This window comes from Leguminivora glycinivorella, chromosome Z (assembly GCF_023078275.1).
Source record: "Leguminivora glycinivorella isolate SPB_JAAS2020 chromosome Z, LegGlyc_1.1, whole genome shotgun sequence".
Lineage (NCBI taxonomy): Eukaryota > Metazoa > Arthropoda > Insecta > Lepidoptera > Tortricidae > Leguminivora > Leguminivora glycinivorella.
Window position 1 is genome coordinate 2082876 of NC_062998.1, and position 27972 is coordinate 2110847.

The 27972-nt window shown below is 37.8% G+C and overlaps 1 protein-coding gene across 8 annotated transcripts in view; it reads right to left on the minus strand.

Moving 5' to 3' along the window:
* Positions 1-27972, minus strand: part of LOC125240746 (protein transport protein Sec16A) — an 87147-nt gene that overhangs the window by 19790 nt on the left and 39385 nt on the right. For 3 of the 8 annotated variants that reach the window (XM_048148796.1, XM_048148797.1, XM_048148793.1), the window contains 13 exons: positions 26912-27039; positions 25877-25964; positions 24381-24449; positions 21731-21835; positions 20312-20481; positions 19878-19965; positions 18820-19082; positions 15710-15861; positions 13483-13609; positions 11773-11892; positions 10306-10455; positions 7425-7433; positions 2945-4088 (listed from right to left, as the gene is read on the minus strand). In XM_048148796.1, coding sequence (XP_048004753.1) covers positions 3321-4088; positions 7425-7433; positions 10306-10455; positions 11773-11892; positions 13483-13609; positions 15710-15861; positions 18820-19082; positions 19878-19965; positions 20312-20481; positions 21731-21835; positions 24381-24449; positions 25877-25964; positions 26912-27039 — 2237 coding nt within the window. In that variant the 3' untranslated portion in view covers positions 2945-3320. Of the gene's footprint in view, positions 1-2944; positions 4089-7424; positions 7462-10305; positions 10456-11772; positions 11893-13482; positions 13610-15709; positions 15862-18819; positions 19083-19877; positions 19966-20311; positions 20482-21730; positions 21836-24380; positions 24450-25876; positions 25965-26911; positions 27040-27972 lie in introns of those variants that run through there. The other 5 variants (XM_048148794.1, XM_048148798.1, XM_048148795.1 and 2 more) reach the window with 5 other exon arrangements.

The following is a 27972-nucleotide window of genomic DNA, read 5'->3' on the forward strand; positions in this document are numbered from 1 at the left end:
ACATTGGGAAGTGGTAGAGGCTGTCGCACACGTGTTCAGTAATTATTTTTATTTTTTTACTCTATAACCGTAAGAGTTAAGACGCTAGTTTCTTAGAGAAATTAATTGTATTTGATATAAAGAACCAACTTAAAGTTAACGGAATTCAATAAAAACCGGCCAAGAGCGTGTCGGGCCACGCTCAGTGTAGGGTTCCGTAGTTTTCCTTATTTTTCTCAAAAACTACTAAACCTATCAAGTTCAAAACAATTTTCCTAGAAAGTCTTTGTAAAGTTCTACTATTGTGATTTTTTTCATATTTTTTAAATATATGGTTCAAAAGTTAGAGGGGGGGGACGCACTTTTTTTTCCTTTAGGAGCGATTATTTCCGAAAATATAAATATTATCAAAAAACGATCTTAGTAAACCCTTATTAATTTTTAAATACCTATCCAACAATATATCACACGTTGGGGTTGGAATGAAAAAAAATATCAGCCCCCACTTTACATGTAGGGGGGGTACCCTAATAAAACATTTTTTTCCATTTTTTATTTTTGCACTTTGTTGGCGTGATTGATATACATATTGGTACCAAATTTCAGCTTTCTAGTGCTAACGGTTACTGAGATTATCCGCGGACGGACGGACGGACGGACAGACAGACATGGCGAAACTATAAGGGTTCCTAGTTGACTACGGAACCCTAAAAACAGGGTGTATAGTTCATCGCTCGGCGACGAACTATATATCGCTCGCGCTAATAATCGCGTCTCTTTTATTTACACGGGAGTGATTATCTTTTGTTCGTTTCTATAGCCGATAGCTCATACCTCACTCGCTTTTGGTGTGACCAGTGCCTTAGACTGGCAAGTAATTTCAACTAATCGACTGGTCACATATGGCTTGCGTGTTCAGAAGACAGATATGGAATACTAGTTAATAGTGTGAAAGAATAGTTATTTGTTATACAAGGGGGCAAAGTTGTATTTTAACGCCGAGTGTGGAATTGAAAAACGAGCAAGTGAAAGGATTCTATAGTTGAACCACGAGCGAAGCGAGTGGTTCGAGAATAGAATCCTGAACTTCCGAGTTTTTTAACACACGAGAAGTAAAATACATTTGCACCCGAGTGTAACACAAAACTTTTCCCCTCACTATAGCGAGGAAACTACAACGCAAAAAATGCGTTTATCACTGCTTCCAGTAGTTCCACAGGTGGTAAATCATCTTTATTACTACATTCACCAACTTTTATCAATTTTAAAGCAGTTAATTTGACTTTATTCAAGGTCAAATTACTTTACCCACTAGTGGATAAAAGGCGTTTTTACCCGCTGGTATTAAAGGACAAACACGTGTTTACGAGCTAGTGAGGGGAAATAGTTATTTGTTATACAAGGGTTGGGCAAAGTTGTCTTTTAACGCCGAGTGTGGAATTGAAAAACGACCAAGTGAAAGGATACTATAGTTGAGAATAGAATCCTGAACTTGCGAGTTTTTTAACACACGAGAAGTAAAACACATTTGCACCCGAGTGTAACATAAAACTTTTTCCCCTCACTATAGCGAGGAAACTACAACGCAAAAAATGCGTTTATCACTGCTTCCAGTAGTTCCACAGGTGGTAAATCATCTGTATTACTAGATTCACCTACTTTTATCAATTTTAAAGCAGTTAATTTGACTTTATTCAAGGTCAAATTACTTTACTCACTAGTGGATAAAATGCGTTTTTACCCGCTGGTATATGGTTTTGAGACATTTATTTCTCAAAAAGAATACAATTCACTTGACATGAGAAATACAAAGTAAATTTTAAAGTAACTTACACAGTAACATGCAGAGAACTAAGTGCTAATAATTTCTTAACATGAAAATAACATTTTTATCTATTAAGAAAGCATTTGTAAATTTAAATCTACGTATCATCATTTTAACAGTAGGTAATGAGGGTAAGGCGTATTTTATGTCGGAGGTAGATCGGTGCGCATAACGCTTATCGACCGGTTACAACTATCTTGTTGTGGGACTTATTACGTGTTGTGTGCGCGATAGCAATTATAGATAGCAATTAGGACAAAACACGTGTTTCCGAGCTAGTGAGGGAAAAATTATATTGATTAGTTTAAATTACCCGACAGTCCAAATTCCCCCCTGTACCTTATCAGAAAATTTAGAATAATTATCTTCATACGTAACATTATGCATTTCGTACTTTACTTTTATTTTTAGAACTATTGTACTATTAGTTTTCTTTACTATTTGTGACTACGTTTATAATTTACGAGAAGTTAGATATAGTAAAACTAGTCTAACATTTCAATATTTTTGAATAAAATCTCATTTTTTCTACACTGACTAAAGTATATTTTCTATAAAAAGCTTATATAGTTATGAACTGTATGGTAAAAACGTTTACAAAAATTTCAACAACGTAAACATTAGTATACACTATTTTATGGGACTGGTCACACCCAAAGCGAATAAGCGTGAGAAACGAAACAAAAGATACTCGCTCCCGTGTAAATAAAAGAGACGCGACGATAGCGCGAGCGAGTTATAATTCGTCGCTGAGCGATGAACTATAACTGGGTGAACCAACTTTTTCTTGCCTGTTATTGCCATGGTTACGGTCCCCTGAGTCACGTTGGTATTATTTATTTATTTATTATTCAAATAAGTTACACAGCATAACAGTAAAACCAAGGCACTGTGAAACTAAAAAATAAAAACAATAGGTATAGCACATAAATAGTAAAAACAGATTAAAAGGAGACGAGAAACAAAACAATATTCTATTATTATGCAAAATTATGCTACTGAAATTATGCAAGCATGCATGTAGTCCATGTTTGTAGGTGGCAAATAAGAGCTTGTTAACACCAGAAAAATGCATGTTTGCATAGTTCAAGTAGCATAATTTTGCATAAAACCAGCGTGACTCTGGGGACCGTAACCATGGCAATAACAGGCAAGAGAAAGTTGATTCACCCAACTACATATTTACACGGGAGCGAGTATCTTTTGTTCGTTTCTATAGCCGATAACTCATCGCTTACTCGTTTATGGTGAAACCAGTGCCTATGGGAGGACCTGAGATTTTAATTCTCTGTACTTTTATCATCTTATTTTATAACTAATCAACTTGAAGTACGTTCATAAAAACAAATTATGCAACACATTCTTACAACGAACGGAGATTCTTTTAGCAACACACATTTATTTTGACCATTATAAAAAATAAAACATTTTTTATCAACTCATACCAAATTTAAAGCGTTATCTACAGGTACTAGCAGTAATATCATCATTATTTCGCAACTTTTCCGTAAGTTACTTATATGAACGCCACAGGTTCATCAATATTGAAAGTCTTCGGTCCCGACACATAATACCTCGCATCTTTATCTTTCAATACATCTCTGGTTTCGCCAACGTTGACCGGCACATCTATATCGAAAGTGTTGACAACGCGTTTGGAAAACGCCTGTCGCTTTGTAGTCGGGTCTCTTTTTGCTAGAATCGCTTCGAACCTATCTAAGCTGCGTTCTATAGTTTTCTTTAACTCTCGTCTATGTGTCGCTTGGTCTATGGTAGCTTTTACTTCAGCGATAGGTTTTTTGACTACTTTTTCTTCGGGCGAAGCGGGTACTTCGATAGGATAAGTCCCGCCGAATATGAGAGGTTTGTACGTGCCGTCGCGAACGTGTATGGTCTGCCTGGCCCAAGTGTCGACAGTGTTGCTTATGACTTTGCCGTACCGTCCGCGTCTATTCGCTTCGAACATTTGTGACTTTGTAGGTTCGTTTGCTGAGAGGCCTAGTTGCGGGCTGTGAGCTATCTGTATATCTAAGTCTGATAGGGGTTTCTTTTTGCTATCGCTCGAGTCTGTGCTGCCGCGTGATATGGTTCTCATTCGGCCGGGGGATGTTCTCAGTTCTTGGAAGCCTACATTGACGGTTTTGTTTTTGGGGTGTATGCGTTTGCGGAGGCCTGGCGAGCGGTGGTACTCGATCATCTCTAGCGACTCGTCGAAGGCGGGGAGCGTGTGTAGTGTGCGGGGCGGGACGCGGGCGGTAGGGGCGCGGCGGGTACTTACGCGCGGCTGCGGCGGCGACACCCAACACAAACAGTTTTATAAGGTTTCGTTCACTCGTAAGGGCTATACAGTCAACTAATCTGAATCCTAGGTAGCTAGAACCCTTTCAAAGTAAAAGTCAATGTGACTGCTGTAGCAAATAAAGCACGGTGTCAATACGGCAGGGTTCTAGAGTGGCGTAGGATCCTAATTGTTTGACTGTACATTTTTGAATTGGGAATCTCACTGTGACCGCGGTAAGTTTGCACCAACTTGGCTTTAGTATTGGATCAAGCTAATCTGAGTAAAATGTGGGAATGACATCATTAACTCTATGGAAATATGAGTATACTATGACACTCTCTTACTCTGTCTCTTTCTCTTCTTTCTTTCTAAATGTTGGTATTAACGTGATCCAAGAACAAGTGCCTTATAAATGACTAGAGATTAAACTTTTTAATTTTTACTATAAGTAACTGATTAGGTACATTAGCCCTTACGAGATCGGGACATGGGATTTATGTCAATATGCCGCACAACTAAAATAATTGCAAAAGTTGAAGTGCCTATACTTATTATTTTTATCACAATAAACTTGAAAATGTAAAGGTATACGGACAGGATATGTCTATCTATATCCTAAAAAGGGTTTTTTACTCGATAATATATGAAATTTTTATCTGAAACTACGGAACTCTATGGTTTGAAGAAGAAATAACCGATTGTGAACGGAATCGAAATTACTGTAAATGTTATAAGATTAGACATGTTCTTTCCATGTATTCTACAGTGAAAACACAATATGCTTTGATAAAATACTCTTTTGTTAATGACAATTATGATATTTTAAACACTGCATGTTGCTTTTACGTCGTTAGAAAGCGCTTATAAGCGCTAGTTTCATACAAAACGACTTACCTCCTTATTCATAAACGTACACTAAAGTTAACAAGCCGATAAAGTTCGTTTGTCCCTTTTTATCAGACCAATACGTCGGAAAGGGACAAACGAACTTTATCGGCTTGATAACTTTAGTGAAAGTTTATGATTAAGGGCTTTTTCAGAATTTGGGTCCTCCCAATTAGCAAAAGTTGTTCACAAAAATTAACTCGCTGTCAGTTTTGTGACAACTAAGCATAAAATCTGTCTAAAAAATTATTTTTTTCACATTCTTAATGTAGATTACCGCTTAAAGTTTATGTAATTAACACAAAAACAATATTTTTATTGAAATTTCATGCTTAATTATCGTCACAAAACTGACAGTGAGTTAATTTTTGTTAACAACTTACGCTAATTGGGGGGTCCCAAATTTTGAAAATGCCCTTATGGGGGTTAAAATACAATCAGTTTTTATTTGATTGTATGACTGACTGTAGCTAGTTTTGTATAACATTTAATATGTTAGAAAATTACTTTGTATAAATGATAAATTTGGCGCGATACCGCTCAAGACCTAGGAAAGTGGCGAGCTCTTGTGTTGGAGGCCAAAACTCATTTTGGGTTATCGCACCAGCGAAGTAAGTAAGTATAAATAATAATAGTACATTGTGCAACAAGGGGAGGAAGTTGAATATTACTAACGAGAGTAAGTTAAATCGCGACGGCTTGCCGGAGCGATTTAAAGACTCGAGTTAGTAATATTCATACTCCCCGAGTTACACACAATGTTTTTCATCACATTTGAGAGAAAAATACAGAGGAAACAGTTATAAGGCAAAACCTTCAACCGGCGGCGTTGCGACCAGTAGTGTGACCAGATCCTTTGCCTGAAGTATTGTACGGATTGTATTCATTTTTAAAACTAAATCCATTATTCCCTTGGGAATAAAATAGTACATTATGCTTCAGTACACGTAGACGTAATGATACCTTTAAACAGCAAATGTGATGAAAATAATAATTTGCGGTTTATTGACAAATATCCCGTTATTTACTTATCTAATTACAAATGTATGATTACATTATAACAATTCGTCAGATAAATAAATGCATTTTAAATATGGCCATTTTAGCTGTTCGTAAAACTTCAAAGTGATATGTAATGATGTTTCGGTATATAATATGTGTGAAGCTAATGGGGAGTAATACTGCAACGTTATGTTGTCAGAGGGCAGCACAAGCGCAAACTGTAAACCATAGAGTATACTTTCATAAACTATTCTGTTAATTCGTTTTTTTGAAAAATGTTCACAGTTTATTAGATAAATACATGAAAGTTTACTGCTTTACGCTGTGCAAGGTTTTTTGAGTAAAATTCCCTTTTTGAATGAGATTTAATTGTGTTGGTCTGTAGTAGAAAGCCAAAACTGTCGGAAAGCTAAAAGGATTAGTTTAGATATCACTGTTTAACGATCTATCATCACCATAGAGGAACAAGTAAGGGAAGAGTAAATGCGGGTTATTTGTATAGGTATAGTTAAGTGACATCTAGCGACAATCACGCGTCAACTAGCGCAAATTATCAGTACTGCTACTTGTCAATACACGTCGCGAACGAAAAGTCTAATAATCACCAAGTTTTAGCTAATATTACAATAGTATTAATCAGTATTCTGTTTTCAATTCCTTCTGCTTGTAATATAAGTTGTAAACTGTTCTAATATTACATTTTTGGCAGACGAGACACAGTTGCCACCTAGTATCGAGTAGTGGTACTGATAATTCACGCTGTTGACGCGTGATTGTCGCTAGATGTCACTTAACTATGCCTATACAAATAACCCGCATTTACTGATGTATGGAGTTCCAACTCTTCCCGTACTTAGTCATCTATGACTGTCACTAATATTTCAATGTGGATATAATAATCGACATCTTGCGATTCTGCCGTTGGCTATCAATTATCATCATGAAGCTTAGTGGATTTTTATTTAGAAAATATGCATATCATAATCTCAATAATGTTTGGTTAGTAATTATAAATTATAACCAAAACCTCTCGCTAAATAGACATTATATAATGTCACATATAAGCCTCTTATCCGCCTATACATATAGGTATGTACCTATTATTAGTTACGATACTTAAATCTTAGCATTTAGAAAATAAATGGCCATAGACCAATGTCGTGGCCAGGCTTCATATTACAAGTTTACGTAGTGTGTAATGTTGTGTAAGTGCTGTGTTGTGTGTGTAACGCAAGCTTCAAAATAATGTACTTGAGAGCTAAAAGTTACTTGGTGTTACAGCTCAGCCACGACATTGGTAAGCGCGACAGCGGTGAGCGGCAGCCATACGTGCGAATGAAAAGTCCCATCGCTGTGTCTCGCTCCAATGTATGGCCGCCGCTCACTGTCGCGCTTAGACCAATGCCGTGGGTGGGGCGTTAAGCATTCGCGCAATAATAATTGTGTTTATACCTTGTCCTCCTGGCGGCATGAAACATGGAATGGATTACTATTTTGGGAAATATTTACATATATAAAGCGTGATCAGAAATATATGACTAGGCGCCATCTTGCGGAATTTCATTAGAACTATTTTCTTCATACTAAACTGAACTGTCACTTCATACATCGGAATAACAGCGCCCTCCTGACAATAGTCATATATTTCTGGTCAGGCTGTAATACCGTAAAACCAACTATAAAGTATTAACGACGTGTCACCAAGAGCACACCTCGGACACTGACGATCAAATATATTGAAAGACGCGCATTCCTAGCACACACTCTAAGCTCGTGTAGGTGAACGCGTACTATGCTTGTATGAGTGAAATATGACAGGTCGACTGTTCGTGTTTTTGACAGGCGGTAACTGTGAGGTAACCGAGAGGGGGTGGGCGGAACTTTCAGCGGGGGCGGGAGTGGCCATACTGTACGATAGTACTCTTTATTATACTGTGCCAAGAGGTTAGAAATTAAAACTGAATTTACTCCTGCAAGTTTTGAGATGCAACTATGGGTAAGCACAGTACTATCGTGCAGAATGGCCACTCTCGCTCCCCGCTGAAAGTGCCGCCTACCCCCTCTCGGTTACCTCACAGTTACCGACTGTACCACGCGACCAGTCGACCTGTCTTATCTCACTCATACAAGCATGGTACGCGTTCACCTACACGAGCTTAGAATGTGTGCTAGGAACGCGCCTCTTTCATATGATCGCCAGTGTCCAAGGTGTGACCACTACATTTTTGGTCGACTGTACACGTTCGCCTAGACGATCTTAGACTATATGCGTAGGAACTTGCATCTTTCCTATGGTGTGGGGTAAGAGTGAGTGGCAAATATCTGCATCTCTTTCTTGCATATAACTTTGTTTAACTTGCAGCAATAAGTTGTAGTTGTAAATTCAACTATACATCGTTAGTCCAAGGTGAGTTAGCAATGATTTTGACATCGTCAATGCAATAGTATACCGGGTGGTTTTACGGTATGTTCTTAAACTATTTTTAAGGTACAGCGGGACAAATCTTGACTGGGGGGCAAATGGAACTGGTCCATTTCTTCTATGTTTTACAATTGCATTATTAAATAGAATGTCCACTGGTTATATATGGTAGGCGTGTTCAGTGGATACGAGCTCAACATCATAGTGTAATAATGGAAAAAATGGATCAGTTACAATTGTCCCCCAGTCGGGATTTGCCCCGCTGTACCTTATGTAAAATATCCATGTAATGTATGTGATTGACTGGGAATAGCAAACCAACACCAAATTTGCAATACAGGATATTTATTTTATATTTGAGACTATAACATATTGTATATGAAAAGCAAAAATACATATTGAGTACTACTATTACATATTGAGTTCGACTAAAGGGCAGAAAGGGCTCGCGAAGTTTTGTATCTAAGGACCGGTTGCATCAAACACAGTTAACACATCACAGGTTTGTTAACCGACAAATGTAACTACCCTGTACAGTCAACCAATAGGCTAGTTTCCTATACTTAAAATAAAATATTTTATGCACTGCACGAAATAAAGCTCCACAAAATTTGAATAAATATATGGACAGTAGTTGTATTTCAACAAAATTTCTATTTAATAAGTCAAAGAGAAAGATAAAAAGTAAATGAATTGACCGTGACGTCACTGCTCAGTATTTCATATTAATTCCATACTAGCAAATCGTTTTGACAGTTCTTAAAAAGAAGCTGATTTGACTAGTAGGAAACTAGCCTATTGGAACCTTAGGCCACTGTAGAACTATGTCATAGTGACGTTATAGATCAGATTGAGAAATCTCTTACTCATTTTGACATGGTTGTAGAGTGGCCTAGCTAGGGTACCAATTGGTTGACTGTACCTGAACAAATTATTAGTTAACCTTTTTTAAATGCCTAAAAGTACAGAGTATAAATGAGGAGGCACACTGACATTTCATCCCACCAGGTGGCGCCTGTGTAAGTAGGTATGTCACTGTCATTCACTCGTCACTAGGCGTAATAGCCCCACACATTACCGGTAAACGTTATTTCATGTGTGAGAGGGAGACGTAATATCTTCTCGCTCTCACGTGTGATATGACATTGGCACGGTCCGGTAAATGTGTTATGGTTATTTAACAATAACCTAACAAAATTAAAATTTTGAAAAAAACCCCGACTTAGTGAACCGATTTTCATGAAACATGGCTAAGAACACTCCCGACTAACTCACCTTTATATATGCCACAGACAGATACACACAGACAGACATACAGACACGTCAAACTTATATCACCCCGTCGTTTTTGCGTCGGGGGTTAAAAACCTACAGATAAAATGTGGCGCTTAACTTTAAACTTGGGTAAATCCATTCTGCAATAAGGTTGATTATCTTTCAGGACATAATATGTATTTTAATATAATCAACCTTAAAGCAGAATAGATTTTTCATCACACCCGCACTTTAAATGTGCTATTGCACGCAGGCGGAGCGTGAGTTATAGAAAAATCGTTCTCCCAAGGGAATAATGAAATTTCTGGTACCGTACTTAACTTTTTTACATCTATCTCGGGGAGTATGAATATCACTAACTCGAGTCTTTAAATTGCTCCAGCAAGCCGTCGCGATTTTTACTCTCGTTGGTAATATTCAACTTCCTTCCCTTGTTGCACAATGTACTATACCCAAGTTTGAAGTCTTTAAGCTACACAAGTAAAAAGCAGTATTATTCCATCTGTGCAAAAAACTACTTAAAGTGGCGCCATCTGTGATAACCTTTCAGTTTTCAGTGTGCCTCCTCATTCGGTAACAGACGGTTTGGGTGCAACCGACCCGAAGGATCGTATTCTGTACACTTTAGCAACTTACCTCGTACTGGTACTGTTCCTGCGGCCAGTACTCGGGGTCCGCGTACTCCGTCGATTGCTGGCGCGGGTAGAACGGCTCCTCGGGCTGGTAGGGCTCCGGTTGGTACGGCTCGGGTTGGTAGGGCTCGGGGTACGCTGATTGTAACGGTTGCTGTGCAAATAAAATAAATAAAATAAATAAATATCGGGGACACCTTACACAGATCAACTTAGCCCCAAACTAAGCAAAGCTTGTACTATGGGTGCTAAGCGACGATATACATACTTAGATAGATAAATAAAACGTAAGTTTTTTTTTAACTCCCGACGCAAAAACGACGGGGTGTTACAAGTTTCACGTGTCTGTCTGTGGCATCGTAGCTCCCGAATTGAAGAAACGATTCAAAGTTCGTGGTTAGGTTATTATATCGTTTTTTCCTTTCGGGAGCTACGGTGCCACTGACAGACAGACACGTCAACTTATAACACCCCGTCGTTTTTGCGTCGTCAAGTAGTATATAACAGAAATGATCTAAACATATCATAGACACATCAAGACCAATTTTTTTTTATTTTAAATGGGCTCTTACTCTTGGCCACAGACTAGACAAAGGCATAGACGTGGCCTACGATGGAGTCAGTTCGCCCAAAACATACTGTTCATTTATTATTAGAAGGTTGCCGGGTTATATGAGCTCGGAATAATAACTAATTAATTAGATTAATAGTTATCTGTTTTACAAGGGGGCAAAGTTGTTGTTTAACCGCACGTGCCGATATTGACATCCGAGCTAGCGAAAGATGCCAATATTGAACCGCGAGCCTAGCGAGTGATTCAAAAAGTGGAATCTTGAGCGTTGCGAGGGTTTCAAGGCACGAAGGTTAAACAAACTTTGCCACCGAGTAAAACACAAAATTTTTCACCACACCAACCGGAAACAAAATACTGACTGAAAACATCAAATTAAATTAAATCCATCAATTTATTAAATATTTATGATTCAAAATTATCATTTATAGGTGTAATCATAAAAATCATAAAAATGAAGCCACATTTTATAGTAAATTAAGGAAATGGCTGACTATTAATGCTTTTTATGACATCTCAGAATATTATAATAATAATGCAATTTAATGTGTAATTATTGTTCAACATCTATTTCTTTTTTTTTAATTAATTATTGAATTTATTTGAGAGTATTTTCTATTTTTAAAATGTAATAGTGTTTTGTACCCTAATTATGATAATTTAACTTTAACTTTGACATGTAAAATTGTTAATTTTATGAATAAATGAATATGAATATGAATATGAATAATCAACCACCCAGCCTAATACATCAAGTTAAAATTTGTAAGAAATTACTTTGCACCCTTGTGGATAAAATGCAATTTTGCTATCTGTTTTCGAATAGCAAAGAGAGCCTTTACCAGTTGGTGTGGTGAAAATAGTTTTATTACCCTTCACCCTTTTACTTTACAAACTTACCGTGTTATAGAGTTCGGGCGGCTGCGCCGTCTGTTCCCAGGTGTACTGCGTTGGCGCGTACATTTCTACGGGCGGCGGTTGGTGGACGGGAGTCGCTTGTTTTGACGCTTCCGCCTCCGCCTGTGACAAGGTAAAAGGTGACCTTAGGTTACATAACTTAATCTTGCTAATAAGTCTTACGAAACAAAAAAAAACCGGCCAAGAGCGTGTCGGGCCACGCTCAGTGTAGGGTTCCGTAGTTTTCTGTATTTTTCTCAAAAACTACTGAACCTATCAAGTTCAAAACAATTTTCCTAGAAAGTCTTTATAAAGTTCTACTATTGTGATTTTTTTCATATTTTTTAAATATATGGTTCAAAAGTTAGAGGGGGGAGGGGACGCACTTTTTTTCCTTTAGGAGCGAATATTTCCGAAAATATTAATATTATCAAAAAACGATCTTAGTAAACCCTTATTCATTTTTAAATACCTATCCAACAATATATCACACGTTGGGGTTGGAATGAAAAAAAAATCAGGTAGTTAAAGTCGCCGTCAATAGAATTTGTGAACAATGTAAACAAACCTTGTAGTCAAAATGTCTTTAATTTCTATTGTAACTCATCAGATACTGGCTAAATCCATGTGTTATTTAAACAATTCATATCACTTTATGATTTTACCCTTAAAATAATAAAATTGTGCTAGAATATTGATATTTTATAGAACGGTTTGTTTACATTGTTGACAATTTCCATTGACGGCGAGTTTACTCTCCGCTGCGGCGACGCGAAAGTACGTAGTTGAACAAAATTACTATAAATGCTACAAATGTTACTCGACATCGTCCAAGGTAAGATGTTGTTATTTCATACTATTAACTTTAAGTATTAGTATAATAATAGGTACCACATTATATCAGTCAGAAATACACATAGCTACACCTCGGACACTAGCGATCAAATATATGAAAGAAGCGCTTTCCTACACACGGTCTAAGCTCGTGTAGGCGAACGCGTACCATGCTTGTACGAGTGAAATAAGGCAGGTCGACTGGTCGCGTCGTACAGGCGGCACTTTCAGTGGGAAGCAGGGAGTGGCCATACTGTACGATAGACCTTCTTAATATACTGTGAACGTAACTATTGCTACCTCTAAAACTTGTGCCACCCCAGCGACGTCTTCCAGCCATTGCTGGTGCCTTGGGGACGGTTCCCTCTGTTCACCTTCTTCTATTAGAGGTGGGTCTTGGTTTATAGCCACTTAGGTATAAATATCACTCAGATTTAGAAAGACTCTCTAATGCATCTTTGCCCCAGATGCGTATGCCATACTACATTGTACTGTGAACATAGCTACACCTCGGACAATAGCTATCAAATATACGAAAGAAGCGCGTTCTTATGCACACAGTCTAAGGGCCGGGTGCATCAAACCGTCTGTCACCGTTAAAGCGTTCGTTAAATTTTATTGTATGGGAAGTTCTATAGACGTCTGCTGCGTGACGATGATGTGTCTGTCAAATGTGGTTGATGCAACTGGCCCTAAGCTCGTGTAGGCAAACGCGTACCATGCTTGTACGAGTGAAACAAGGCAGGTCGACTGGTCGCGTGGTACAGGCGGTGATTGAAGTACCCGAGAGCGGGTGGGCGGCACTTTCAGTAGGAAGCAGGGAGTGGCCATACTGTACGATAGTCCTTCTTAGTATACTGTCAACATAACTATAGTTACCTCTAAAACTTGTGCCACCCCAGCGACGTCCTCCAGCCATTGCTGGTGCCTTGGGGACGGTTCGCTCTGTTCACCTTCTTCCACTAGGGGTGGGTCCTCGTTTAGAGCTGGATCGTGGTATTTGAGCCTGTAAGTGTAATAAATATTGGTTGATTAAAAAAGTTGGTTGGCAGGATAAATAGTATTTAAAAATATTTTAAGCGGGTTACTCACGTGTTAAGTCGATATAACGTTCGACATGTTTAGGATCTTTCTCAAGAGTAGAATGGATCGGAACATGTCGAACGTTATATCACAGAATATATAATAGTACAAGTACAGAAGGCCCACTGCTTTGATGTTCACGACATGCCGCCTTTTTAAATGCCTACAAAATTCTAACAAAGAAACGAGCCGCACGTGCGCGGCGCCCGGCGATAGGGTTGCCTTTGGACTAAAACGAATTAATACTCAGATAAAATGTTATACTATTATATTCAAGTCTTAGGTACTTTCTAGGTATATATATAGTATTTATATATTTTAGTTTGAGTTCCAACATCACAAGCCTCATTGAATCTTTTTGGGGGAGTTAATCAGTAGTAGATCTGTTTAAAAATGTCCTATGGTATTTATTTTATTCATGATATCTATTTAACTATGCATTATTAGCCATTCCACACGCGGGCATCGCATATGAACCTTAAAAAAAACTCGCGATGTAATGTAACATTAGAAGGTGCGAGCGTGCGTTCCGTGAGAACGCGCGCCACCCCTGATTAGGCCGCGAACTCGCGGCCGCCGGCATGTACTTGTAGCGCGGCGATAGAATCGCGGAGTGAGCCGCCCTTGGTTATATCGACTTAACACGTGAGTAACCCGCTTAAAATATTTTTTAAAATATGTTTGAGTCTCACGGGAGTTTTATAGGATAAATAGTATTTCAATTAGTACATGCTAAAGTGCCCAGGCTACGCTAAAATTCAGATCGAGGTATTATACTCAGTGTTGTATAACTGTACCCAAGTATCAGATCTTATAAACCCTGACCAGAAATATATGACTATTGTCAAGAGGGCGCTGTTATTCTGATGTTTGCGGTGACAGTTCAGTGTAGTATCAAAGACATACTTATGTAACTCCGTATAGACAGATAAAGTCTAAGAAAAAAACGTACCTCGGAACCAGAGAGAAAAAGGTACGGTGGGCTAGATGGCGATACACCTTTGGGGGACTCTCGGCTAAATGGCGCTAATAATGATATTGGACATTTTAACGCAGATCAAGCTAAGAATATGGGCCAAATTGTCAAAACTGAGGTTCAAAAGTTTTAAACCTGTGTCGATAGATGGCTGTCTATGCACTGTGACTACACATTTTTCTTTGGCAGTACCTCTCTAGAAACTCCATCCTCTTTGGTAGTATGAAGTAAATAGTTCTAATGATATTCCGCAACATGGCGCGCAGTCATATATTTCTGGTCGCGCAGTCTTGTTTAGCAGAATGGCAATGAATGCATTAAGTAAAATTCTGAATCTAACCCTGATCATTGATTTTTTATGGTCTTGTTTGGAAAATTGTCTAATAGGCTACTAGACTAAAATCGAATTTGGCACAATAAATGACTGTTTTCTGTAGTATTTGACATAAAAATACCAATATCTATAGATTTTGGATATTAAAAGTGCATGATGACTACTTATTTTCGATTAAAAATCTGTGTAATTTTCTTTTTACTTTGGCCACCGAAAACGCTGTCAGCGATGTAGTGACGTCATCGAATTCGAACTTACTTCATGTCAAAACAATGACTGACATAATAAACTTTATGCCTCATACTTAAAAGTCAGAAAATGTTGTTTTCGAGTAGAATGGCTTGATGCACAGATAATCTATAGGTTAACATGACTGTGTTGTTTTCACCTGATTACGTAAAAGTATACTTTAAAAATATTTTTTTTCTGTTTTTAGTTCATAATAAAATATGGTAATATTTTATTTCGGTTAATTGGACAGTACTTAATCATGTAAGACAGACTTTAAAAAAGGGTCAAGTAGCCTATACCGTCCACGCTGAGGGAATATCGTCATTACTTTAAAAAAAACTTGTATCTTCGTCTGTCAATGAAAAGAAAATTGTAGTAAGTATGTATGGAATGCATATAGACTTACTGCGTTTTAACTTTGAGGAGCGGCGTGAGATACGAGATTTTTTCAAAGTAGTGACGCTATGTATTATAAAACCAACCTGTCAGCCAATTGGTACAACTGGGCCACTAGCTGCTGAGGGTAGTCGCGCGGCGTACGCGTCACAGCGCGTGCCAGGGCCTCTGTGTACGCTAACGCGCGTTCGTACTCGCCGGCGTCCACTAGACGGCACGCCAGGAGGAATTTGTATGCCTGGAATATCGAAGGTTATGCGGTGTCTAGATTGTATGATCAATCGATTTTAAGCCGTAATAAGCAGAGGGCGGAATTGCTCATGGCAAAAATCAAACGTCAATAGAGTTGGAACGTTAAATTCTATCGACTATCGATAACACTGAAATTATCAGTATATTGTTGAGTTGTTTTCGACGTAAGTACGACAAGGATACTTCTTTATCCATTTGTTGACTGTTTTTCGTTTTGGATTAACCATTTTTTTCAAACGTGAATTAGTTTCAAAAGGACTAGTGACAGAAATGGTAATTGTAATTATATGTCATACAATTTACTTTTAATCTAATCAAAGAGGTCAAAATCAAATGGTCGAATAGCTAATCAAAGAGGTTTAAATTCAGAAATGTAAAAGGAGACTGAATTTATCGATAGCTGAAAATGTCGATAAAATTTAACATTCCAACTCTATTGACGTTTGATTTTTGCCATGAGCAATTCCGCCCTCTGGTAATAAGTGTAGATTTTAAAACTGCGGGTAATTCAGTTATAGCGAATTAAAGAATACTTTTATGAATTTTGCTATAGAGTAAAACCTTTGTACCTAATAACACTTTATAAATAAAACATAATAGAAAATATCGCCCTGCAACACATATTATTAGTCATAATCATTAATAAACATTTAGTGGGTGAATCAACTTTTTCTTGCCTGTTATTGCCATGGTTACGGTCCCCTGAGTCACGCTGGTTTTATGCAAAATTATGCAAGCATGCATGTAATCCATGTCTGTAGGTGGCAAATTAAGGACAGGTCTTGTTAACATTAGAAAACTGCATGTTTGCATAGTTTAAGTAGCATAATTTTGCATAAAACCAGCGTGACTCAGGAGACCGTAAGCATGGCAATAACGGGCAAGAAAAAGTTGATTCACCCTAGTACGCTATCTGCCACACTCAAGAGCGCCACGCACAAGACTTTATCTCTTGTATGCGCTTGCAAATACAAACTATACTAAAAATGTCGAAGGTTACTTTTGCAAAGTACGCCAAAACACTTAAACTAAAACAGTTAAGAGTTGAAACGGTTAAATTAAGTACTGTCTTTGAGACTAAGATAGGCGTCGAAATAATATAAAAGTATAATAATACATTCGCAATGCATCATCAGTCAATTTAATTTAAAATTAGACATCAAATGTATGCGTTTGCAAATTTTGAGCAAACTCACAGGGAAACTTTTTAGATGATGTCCTTTCACACATACATACTTACAATAAGGAAAATAGACAGAGCAAAGTAAAATGCCAGAAAAGAAGGAACTAATTATGTACACAAGTTCTTTTCATTTTTGAATATTTAATAAATATCGGGGATGAAAAGCATGAATAATTCGCTATGCTCAGATATTTTTGCTGAAAATATGGCAATGATAAACAAATAGAAAATCAGTCACTGTACAATTTAGAGTAAAATTAACTCTGTGAACAGACCTCGCGACAGGCTTAAAAATGTACATACATACATACATACAATCACGTCATAAAGGGGTAGGCAGAGCACATAAAACTACTCAAGTTTCAGTGCCACTCTTGGCAAAAATGGGGTTGCAAGAAACAATACTTGTGACATAAAAATGACATAAAAACTTAAAAATGTGAAAGTGAAAAACACCGTTCGTTGAGTCTGATCAGTCAGTTCGTAAACTCGCCGTCAATGGAAATTGTCAACAATGTAAACAAACCGTTCTATAAAATATCAATATTCTAGCACAATTTTATTATTTTAAGGGTAAAATCATAAAGTGATATGAATTGTTTAAATAACACATGGATTTAGCCAGTATCTGATGAGTTACAATGGAAATTAAAGACATTTTGACTACAAGGTTTGTTTACATTGTTCACAAATTCTATTGACGGCGACTTTATAGATCTTGAGCCAAAGCCATCAGTGTACAGTCAACAAATTGGAACCCTGTAGAACTATGTCATAGTGACATTATAAATCTAATTGTGAGAAATCTCTTACTGCTTGTCATTTGACATGACTGTAGAGTGGCCTAGGGTTCCAATTGGTTGCTGTACAGTGTATACAGCTTTCTGCACTTGAAATATATTTGAAATTTTAATAAACAATAATAATTTATTCAATCATAGAATCTGATTAAGAAAATAACAAGAATTTGTTAAGAATCGTTTCCGTAGAACATTTGCATATAAAAAACCAGAATTGAGTGTAACTACAGATCTATTCTAAAGCTACGGTCGAATATGTAATTAGCATCCATCGTCTTGCAGTAAAAACATACATTATCTAGCTTACAGTAATATGCAATACTGGCAGTAAGAGCGAGATGCATGAAAAGTTACGTAGACGCTAGCTAACATGTTATTATCGAACTAGTAGTAAGTCTATGATAAGTAGATCATAAGTTTTAACATTCGAATGAGAAAAAGCACTCAGCGATATTTCCTTATCATCTACTGTGCAAGGTAGTAATAGCAACACGCTTTTGTTTGACAAATTTAGATTTGTAGACGTCATAATTTGTTTAAAATAACAATTGCAATATAATTTATATAATATAATGTGTGGCAGGAAAATCGTTGTCAACTTAGCTTAGTAAATTCGACATTTAAGGGCCATTTTTTTAGTTGTCCACTCCACTTTTTCAGTAACATGGGTGTTTTTTACGCGATTCATACTCAAAATCGCGAGGTCTCGATTTTGATAGGAGAAAAAAATGTCCCAAGATTTACATACATTTTTCAAACCTTCCATTCCGTTACCGCCATTCAAAACGTGTGAAAAAATGGTAACGGAATGGGAAAAAACTTCGGGACACTTTTTTTCTCCTATTAGGATTGAAAGAGCTCGCTATTCTGAGTGAAAACCACATAAAGATTTCCAAATCCAAAAAAATGGGGTAGACAACTTTGAAAAAAAAAAAATATGCCCATATAAGTGTGTACTAACCTGTAACTCCGCAATACAATAATCCTGACTAAGCGACAGCGCGTACTCGTATATCTCCGTGGCGAATATCGCCTCATTCGTCGCCAGTTGGTTCAGCGAGTCCGCTCTCGAGTCGGCCAGGAGCAGCGCCAGGCGAGGGGGCGAGGTCGGCACGGTGGGGGGAGCGGAGAAGGGGGCTAGCGGGTGCCGGGAGAACGGGACGCGAGCGGAGATGTAGCAGAATTGGGCGGAGTATAGGAGGCCCCGGGCGGAGAGAGAGTCTCCTGAAAGTGAAGTTAGTTTTAGCAAAGACATATACACCGTGTTTTTTTTTCGTTAAATTCGACACGCAGTTAGGTTCATCAGGGACCACCCTGTTAAATTCCAAAAAAAATATTTTTAAATTTATTAACCATTATATTAAACATGTCTTTCCCATCACGGAACAATGGTGTTCCGGACCTTTGGGAGGCGTGCGCGGGGCCGAAGCCAACGCGTAGAGGCCCTTTGAATTTTTTAATTTAATTTAATTTTTTTTATTTATTTATTTGGGAAACATACAGCACATAATAATACATTAAGGTAAACAAACATAGTTAACTCATAAGCCAAAACAGTTTCCACTTATAGCTATTACGGAATTCTTTGCTCCGAAAAATAATAAAAGTAAAATAAAAATAAAAAGTTGACTTTAACAAGCAGGAATAAATAGTTTTACATGCATGATTAAACTTTTGACACTTTAATGTAATGTAAGGGGTACACCGAGCGAATGTTGCCCTTGTCCGTATCATGGGACACACGCAGAGGCAGCACCCGCCAATATTAACCATTATTGCTAAATTCCAAAAAAAAAATTTTTTCGTTTCCATACATAATAAATGAATTAATTTGTGTGGAAGGACCTTAATCATAACATTAAAGTAATTGTCAAGTGTTTGACGGTACATGTCAACGAGGTACGATTCTTAATATGGAGATTGTAAATCCTATATAAATAATGCCTGGTTGATACCATCCACCATTAATTTAATATTGATTATGTGATCCTAGTCTGAAGTAAGTATTAAAGTACTTACCGAGTTGCGTGAGTGTCCTTGTCTCGTTTTCTGGTTTCGATGATGTGTTAGACAGAATGATGGCAGCATGTGGACGCCAGTCACCCCACTGAAAAAATATATAAATAACAATAACTGACAAATTATCGTGTATGTATTACGTGCTGTAACGCTCGGTATCTACAGATGTAACTCAACCCTGTATGAACTTACTTCAGACTCGGGCGGTTGTCATCCCGTCAACGTGTGGTATAATCTAGCGGATCGCTGCCGAGTCACGTCGGTATCTATAGATGTAACTCAGTCCTATATATATGAACGTACTTCAGTATTGTGTGATCTTACCTCCGCCCTGTATGAACTTACCTCAGACTCGGGCGGTTGTCGTCCAGCCAGCCATTGTGAGGTACGTTGGTGTCTATGTTTATGGAAGTACCTGTCCTGTATGAACTTACCTCAGACTCGGGCGGTTGCCGTCCAGCCAGCGTGTGGTATAGAGTATGTAACGGGTCGTTCCTTGGCACGCCGGCTACGAAACGCGCGGCAACCGCAGCGCGTGTGCGGCGGTCCGCGTGCGCGCACAGCTGAAACGCGTGACCCCACAGGTTGTGTGACATGGCCCATTCTGGAAGGAAATACACAACTCAATGGACCTGTACCAGGGGCGGCTCACTCCGCGATTCTATCGCCGCGCTACAAGTTCATGCCGGCGGCCGCGAGTTCATTCATTCATTTATACTTGTACTAAATAAAAACCAGTTCGCTCAACTTATCGGATTTCACCAGTAGAACTATATACATTATACCCAGTCAAGAGAAGAAAACTTGAATCATTGTCTGTCACTATACATAAAAAAACGTGGCATTATAATATGTAGGAGAAAGAGACGCGATGACAGCAGATTATGAAACTATACATAGCTCGTTCTCTTTTATTTACACGGGAGTGACTATTTTTTGTTCCTTTCTGTCGCCGCCAGCTCATCGCTTACTCGCTTTTGGTGGGACCAGTGCCTAAAGTATATGAAAGTATACTCTGTCAAACAAGTCTGTCAGTAAATAAGAACAAAGAAAACTATACACCGTGTTTCACTTAACACTAAAAACCTGAAAACAGTTTGTTCAGAATCGAGAGTAGAATCGATTGAGCTATATCTCGATGGGGGGGTAATATTTTTGTTTAAATTTGTATTATTAGTTATTTTTTACGTGCCTATTCTATTGTACTCGTAAGACAACATTGTGTATATAGCATTGCTAGAGGTTGTTTACCTTTTTCAGTATTTGGAGGTATTAATACTGGCTGGTTACTTGGACGATTATTTTTTCCGCTACGAGTTTGACGTTGTTTGTCAGTTTAATCTTAATGTTTATCATAAGTCATAACAAATTGAACTCGTACCTAATTACAACCTTATCATTTTGAATATTGGGTTTAAATTTGCTTACTGTGATTACCCGTCCAATTTGAAGTTTACTGTGACAAAGCTTTAAAGTGTTTCACAGTGACATCTTAGCTATCTATTGGTAAACCTTAAGTCGTTGCAGTAACGTACACAAATAAATAGTTTTATTGTTTATGGTGGAAGTTAGCAATTATATTTTATTGAGTGTAGAGCTAAAAGTCAAGTAGAGCTGTACAGAAAATTAAAAATTCAATTTAAAAAAAAAGTAACCATCAGATTAAAAGATGACTACTCTAGATGAGTTTAAAAAAATAAAAATCAGTTGGGGTGTCTGAGGTTTTGAGTGTTACCGGAAACACGTTGTATGCATCTTTTTCTTTAGGGTGCTAGAGAAAAGGATACCTATAGTTTTCTTTGTTCTTATTTACTGACAGACTTGTTTGACAGAGTATAAAATGAAATACTCACCGATAGCCTCCTGCCTGTTTCCATAAGTCAGATACTCTCTCAGTTGGTCCACGGCGGTTTTTTCATCGATACCGCTCTGTCGCGAGAAACTGGGCTCTTCTGGCGCTACAAAAAGAAATAAATTATATGAAGTAACTGAGTTTACCGTGTCGTCACTCAATTCGATTTCATATTAGCAAGACGCTGAAATTAGTTTTCACAGTTCTTAAAAAGAAGTACCTGTGTGGTGACGGGCTAAGAATTTCACCACCCCCTTTCTTCCCGTGGGTGTCGTAGAAGGCGATTATGGGATATGGGTTAAATTGTGGTGTAGGCGAGAGGCTGGCAACCTGTCACTGCAATGCCACAGTTTCGTTTTCTTTTAACCCCTTATTTGCCAAGAGTGGCCCTGAAGCTTTAGTAGTTTCATGTGCTCTGCCTACCCCTTTATGGGATACAGGCGTGATTGTATGTATGTATGTTAAAAAGAAGCTGATTTGACTAAGAGGCAAGTAGGCTCTTTCAATCTCACTGAGCATAAGACCGTATAAGTACCTAATAAATCATCATCATAGCTCTTTTCCTATATCTTAGGGTTTGCTTTAGCTATTTCGCTCTATTTTTAACCCCCGACGTAGGGTTTGCAAGATCCGCCGATTTTTCGGATCCGGATATTTCGGATCTTAAGATTTGCCGGATCCGGATATCCGGATATTTCGGATAAAACGGATCCGTGTTGAAAAGGGCACTTTTTATAGGGGTTTCGTCAAATCAAAGCTGCTGTTACCGAAATAAAATAATTTAAATTCCCAAAACCACATAAATATAGTCTATTATTGCTTCATTAACTTTTTAGACGAACTTTTAACATACAATTGTGTCGTTTGACTTCAAACTCGCGTAAATCGATTCGGTTTTAAGAATGATTATACAGAAAAAGCAGAATGGATTTACCCGAGCTTGAAGTTAAGCGACACAATTAATGTCACTCCCATTGTACAGTACATCATATAACATTAAACAGTAGGCTAATATTTATGTTTAACATAAATACATAAGCTAATGCAGGGTAATTTAGTGTTGTTCACTAATGCCTCCGTTTTACTGGGGCGTCTATCCATAACCACAGCCAATAAATACATCCATGCAAAATTGCATATGTAGAAAAAAAGATAAAATAATATAATTTTATTGCGTTACACATATTAGACGTGTAAAATATGTTACACATATTTAGTTATCATGTACCATTTTCAATTGTTTTTCTGAACTTATATGCAAAATCTCATTTGATATTTGCCAGTCGCTTTTCAGTGAAGCTCTAAGGCTGGCAGCGCACTTCCAATCCTTCTGGTGTTTTGGGTGTCCATAGGTGGGAGTGATCGCTTACCATCAGGCGACCTGTCTGCTAGTATGCCTCCTATCTTATTAAATACAAAAAAAATTTGATCTGGATTCAGCTTATAAAATAATTACGTATATAATTATATTAATAACTTCCATGATCTCTTATTCATCATTAAGCTTAAAAACATCCATGGCAATCATTTCTGCTTTATAGAAAATTAATAATTTATCGTTATTCCTGTGGGTGTGGGATGCATTAAGTTAGAAACGAAAGCAGTTTTAAAAATAATGGTATGTATGTATGTATGTAAACACATTATTGTACATAAGACAAGTACAAGACAATGGTTTACTGTTCATTTTATTTAGTTTGTTAACATATCGTTTTATGGATTCATCGTATGGCGTAATGTACCAAATCTAACCTAGCTTGATATTCTGGAGTACCTATTCGAATTAAATAAATGTGAATAAACATTTTAGGCGACAAAATACAGGAAATAATTCATAAATTTCATTCGAAAATTCTTTCTGGCGTGGATAGATACCCATATTTAACGGATCCGTATTATCCGTTTTATCCGGATCCTATGAGACCTCGGATCCGGATCTCAAATTCAACGGATATCCGGATATCCGGATATCCGGATCTCAAACCCTACCCCGACGCAAAAACGACGGGGTGTTATAAGTTTGACGTGTTTGCTGTCTGTCTGTAGCATCGTAGCTCCCGAACGGATAAACCGATTTAGATTTAGTTTTTTTTGTTCAAAAGCTGTGTTAGTCAGGAGTGTTCTTAGCTATGTTTCATGAAAATCGGTCCACTAAGTCGCGGTCGGGAGTTTTTTCAAAATTTTAATTTTGTGGTTAGGTTATACTATACCGTATAAGTAATAAATAATGATTTGATTTTTGCTCGTTTGATGGCGCTTTGGTTGATACCCGGTTAGATGGCACTAATTATTTTTAACATACATACATATAATCACGTCTGTATCCCATAAAGGCAGAGCACATGAACTACTCAAGTTTCAGTGCCATTCTTGGCAAAAATGTGTTGAAAGAAATCCAAATTGTGACATTGCAGTGAAAGGTTGCCAACCTTTCGCCTACGCCACTATTTAACCAATATCCCACACTCGACTTCTACGGGAAGAAAGGGGGTGGTGAAATTCTTAACCCGTCACCACAGGGGACCACGGGACGGGGACGGCACCAATTTTAAAATATGGGTAATTTTGAAAGTAATCCTCCATATTCTTCTTTGATCAAATTTTAGAAGCAAATTCCTAGGTTTTGAAAATATTTATTTTGTTGTACTTACGAGTTTGTTCCGTCGAGGGTGTTGCATTGGCGTCATCCTCTGAAACGCTCGATCGTCGGCCATCGGCTACTAAAAAAGGAGATATTTTTAGACAACGTATTTAATAGACAACTACTTGACACTTTTTTAAAGTCTGTTTTATAATATGATTAAGTACTGACCAATTAACCGAAATAAAATATTACCATATATAATTATGACCTAAACACAGCAAAAATATTTTTAAAGTATACCTTTACGTAATCAGGCGAAAACGACACAGTCATGTTGATCTATAGATTATCTGTGCATCAGGTCACTTTACTCGAAAACAACATTTTCTGACTTTTGAGTATGAGGTATAATAGTATTTTATGCAACTGGTGGTTAAAAGAGGTCAAAAAAGGTGAGTGGCGTGGGTAACAATTTGAGGCGAAGCCGAAAATTGTTAATAAAGACGCCACGAGCATTTTTTGACTCAGTTAAACACCGTTGCATACAATACTTTTTCTATGACCAAGCACTTATTTTGAAAGAAAATTATAAATCAACAAATACCTACTTTCAGTCATCTTAGTTATCTAGTGGACCGCCTACCATTTTGAATATGCAGTTTGAGTGCAAACATGAAAATAAAACTGTCAATGGTATGGTTCTTTGAAGCCTGGCCACTAAGACGAATCGAGCCGAGATGAATCGAGTTCTCATACATTTGAATGCGATTCGACGCGTCGCCAATGAACGCAGCAGAAAACGAAGGAGTCTCGACTCTGCGAATTGGTTTGTTAAGTTGGTAGCAATGTATTTACTGAACTGTAACAGCTATATCGTGCTACTTCTACTAAATGTTTTCAGGGTATAGACTAGATAGACTTGTCCTGACATCTTTTATGTAGGGTTTTTAAGTTCTATGCACGACCTTGTACGAGTAACTCACGAATAACAGTACGGGAGTAGAAAAAGTTCATTATGTCAGTGATTGTTTCGACATGAAGTAAGTTCGAATTCGATGACGTCACTACATCGCTGAAAACGTTTTCGGTGGCCAAAAAAAAAATTACACACATTTTTAATCGAAAATACGTAGTCATCATACACTTTTAACGCCCAAAATCTATAAACATCGGTTTTTTTATGTCAAATACTACAGAAGACAATCATTTATTGTGCCAAATTCGATATGAGTCTAGTAGCCTATATGTATTCACATACTTTGTACCGTTATGTTTATGTTTATGACGAATAAATAAATAAATATTAAGGACATTCTAATACACGGACCGACTGAGTCCCACGGTAAACTCAAGAAGGCTTGTATTGTGGGTACTCAGACGATATATATAATATATAAATACTTATATACATCGAAAACATCCATGACACAGGGACAAAGTATATGTGCTCATAACACAAATAAATGCCCTTCCGGGGATTCGAACCCGAGACCGCGGCGTAGCAGGCAAGGTGAAATGATTTGTATTGTATTATTGTAATTTAACATGATTTATTGTACGTACCTTGCTGTGTTGGTTTCCCGTTAGTATTTAATTCATAATCACGCTTATTCTTCATCAACAGCTCGGCGATGTCAATACCGACCACCACCTGTAGAAAAAAATGTATTAAAAAAAGAATAAATCTTGTCACGAGCCATAAATCTATATCAAAAGTGACACAACGCTATCTATAAGTATAATCGAAAGCTACAAGACATTTTTAACTTCTGATTAGCAGAAACGTCTGCAAACGATGCCACTAGGCTTAGAATAAATTTAAAAGTGGAAAATGTCTGCCTTGGGTGAGACTTACGTTTAAGAAGTTTAACACTCTTACGGTAGATGTCGCTACGGGTCCCATTGACCTTAGTAGTGGAAAATTTCGCTGGCTTGGTTGAAGTCTTGGTGGCTCAGTTGGCAGAGCGCTGGAATATTTATCCAGAGGCCGTGAGTTCAAGTCTCACCCAAAGCAGACATTTTCCACTTTTAAATTTATTCTAAGCCTACAAGACATTTTTTTGTGGCGCCTTCAATGTGTGGTGTAGTGTATGCGCTTTCTTAGGCGGTCTCATTTTAATGTATGGGATGGTATGAACTTCTTTTAATCTTTGCACAACAAAAGATCAATTTGGAACGTCCGACTTTTATTTATTGTATCCTTATGATTTTTTTTTATGGGATAGGAGGCAAACGAGCAGACAGGTCGCCTGATGGTAAGCGATCACCGCCGCCCATGGACACCCGAAACACCAGAGGTGTTGGAGGTGCGTTGCCGGCCTTTAAGATGGGTGTACGCTCTTTTCTTGAAGATTTGAAGGTCGTCTCGGTCCGGAAATACCGCAGGCGACAATTCATTCCAGAGTTTAGCTGTGCGGGGCAGGAAGTTTCTGGAGAAACGCACAGTTGAGGACTGCCAGCCATCTAAATTATGACGATGGAAATGTTGTCGCGTAGGGCGATGGCGGAAAGAAGCGGTAGGGATTAATCCGAACAATTCCTCGGAGCACTGTTATTAATATATTATGATATTAATATATGAGTTTAATTAATACATACCCCATTCTGTTTGAGTAGCAGAGCTAAAAGCTGCCAGAGTAGCACGTAACCGATGACGTCGCCGCGCCCTCCGGCGTTTCGAACGCGGCTCGCGCAGTATTCTATTACGCTCTTCTTGTGGGTCACGCCTGTGGACAAGCGTATACTGAATTATTATAAGAATGGAGAATAAAAATTGTTAATAATTACACTTCCATACAATTTTCGTAGTATTAACCACAAAAAAAAAGTCCAGAAACCAAAATTACCAAACCAATGGTGGTATCCGGAATGAGAAACGTGATGGTTATGATGTTTGATGACGGCTACATAAAAAAAATGGCATTCTGTTTAGACCGTCAGTTAGATCGTCCAAAAATACTGAACACATATTTTTCGCTTTTTCTAATTAATGAAAAACTACAAAGATATAGAGCATCAAACCTCCGGAGTGGGGGCTTGTGAGTCTTGTGACGTCACTTCTAAGTAAAAATTGTACCATAGGCGTGGCGTCACGCGAAACTTCAACGCACTGTACCGTCGTCATTTTTCGTTTACGAGAAAAAAAATACGTGTCTAAAATTCTTTGATAATCTAACTGACGGACTAATTAGTTTTTTTTTAGTCGTCTCGCCTATTAGCCGCCAAGGACACGATCCTTCTGAAAAGTGGAAGATTCTTCTAAAAGCCCTATGTTCCTAGCAAAGAGGATCGAGTATTATAGAGAGTTACTGTCAAAGTTAAATGTGTAAACACAGTGCATAGACTGCCATCTCTTGACACAGGCTTAAAACTTTTCAACCTCAGTTTTGACAATTTGGCCCATATTCTTAGCTAAAATGTCAAATATTAAGAGTACCCTAAAGGTGTAATGCCATCTAGGCCACCGTACCTTTTCTGCACAGAACTTAATTTAGATAGAAGAAACAAATTCATATATTTGTATAGGGGCCGAGCGTGTCAAATTTTGTACTGAAGTTGATTCTTGCCTGTAATTTTAAATATGTCTCAGGCTCTTGATTGTTCATAATTTTTGTGTTGTTGCAATTGAATATCACGTAACGAGGCATTTTTATGTTTTG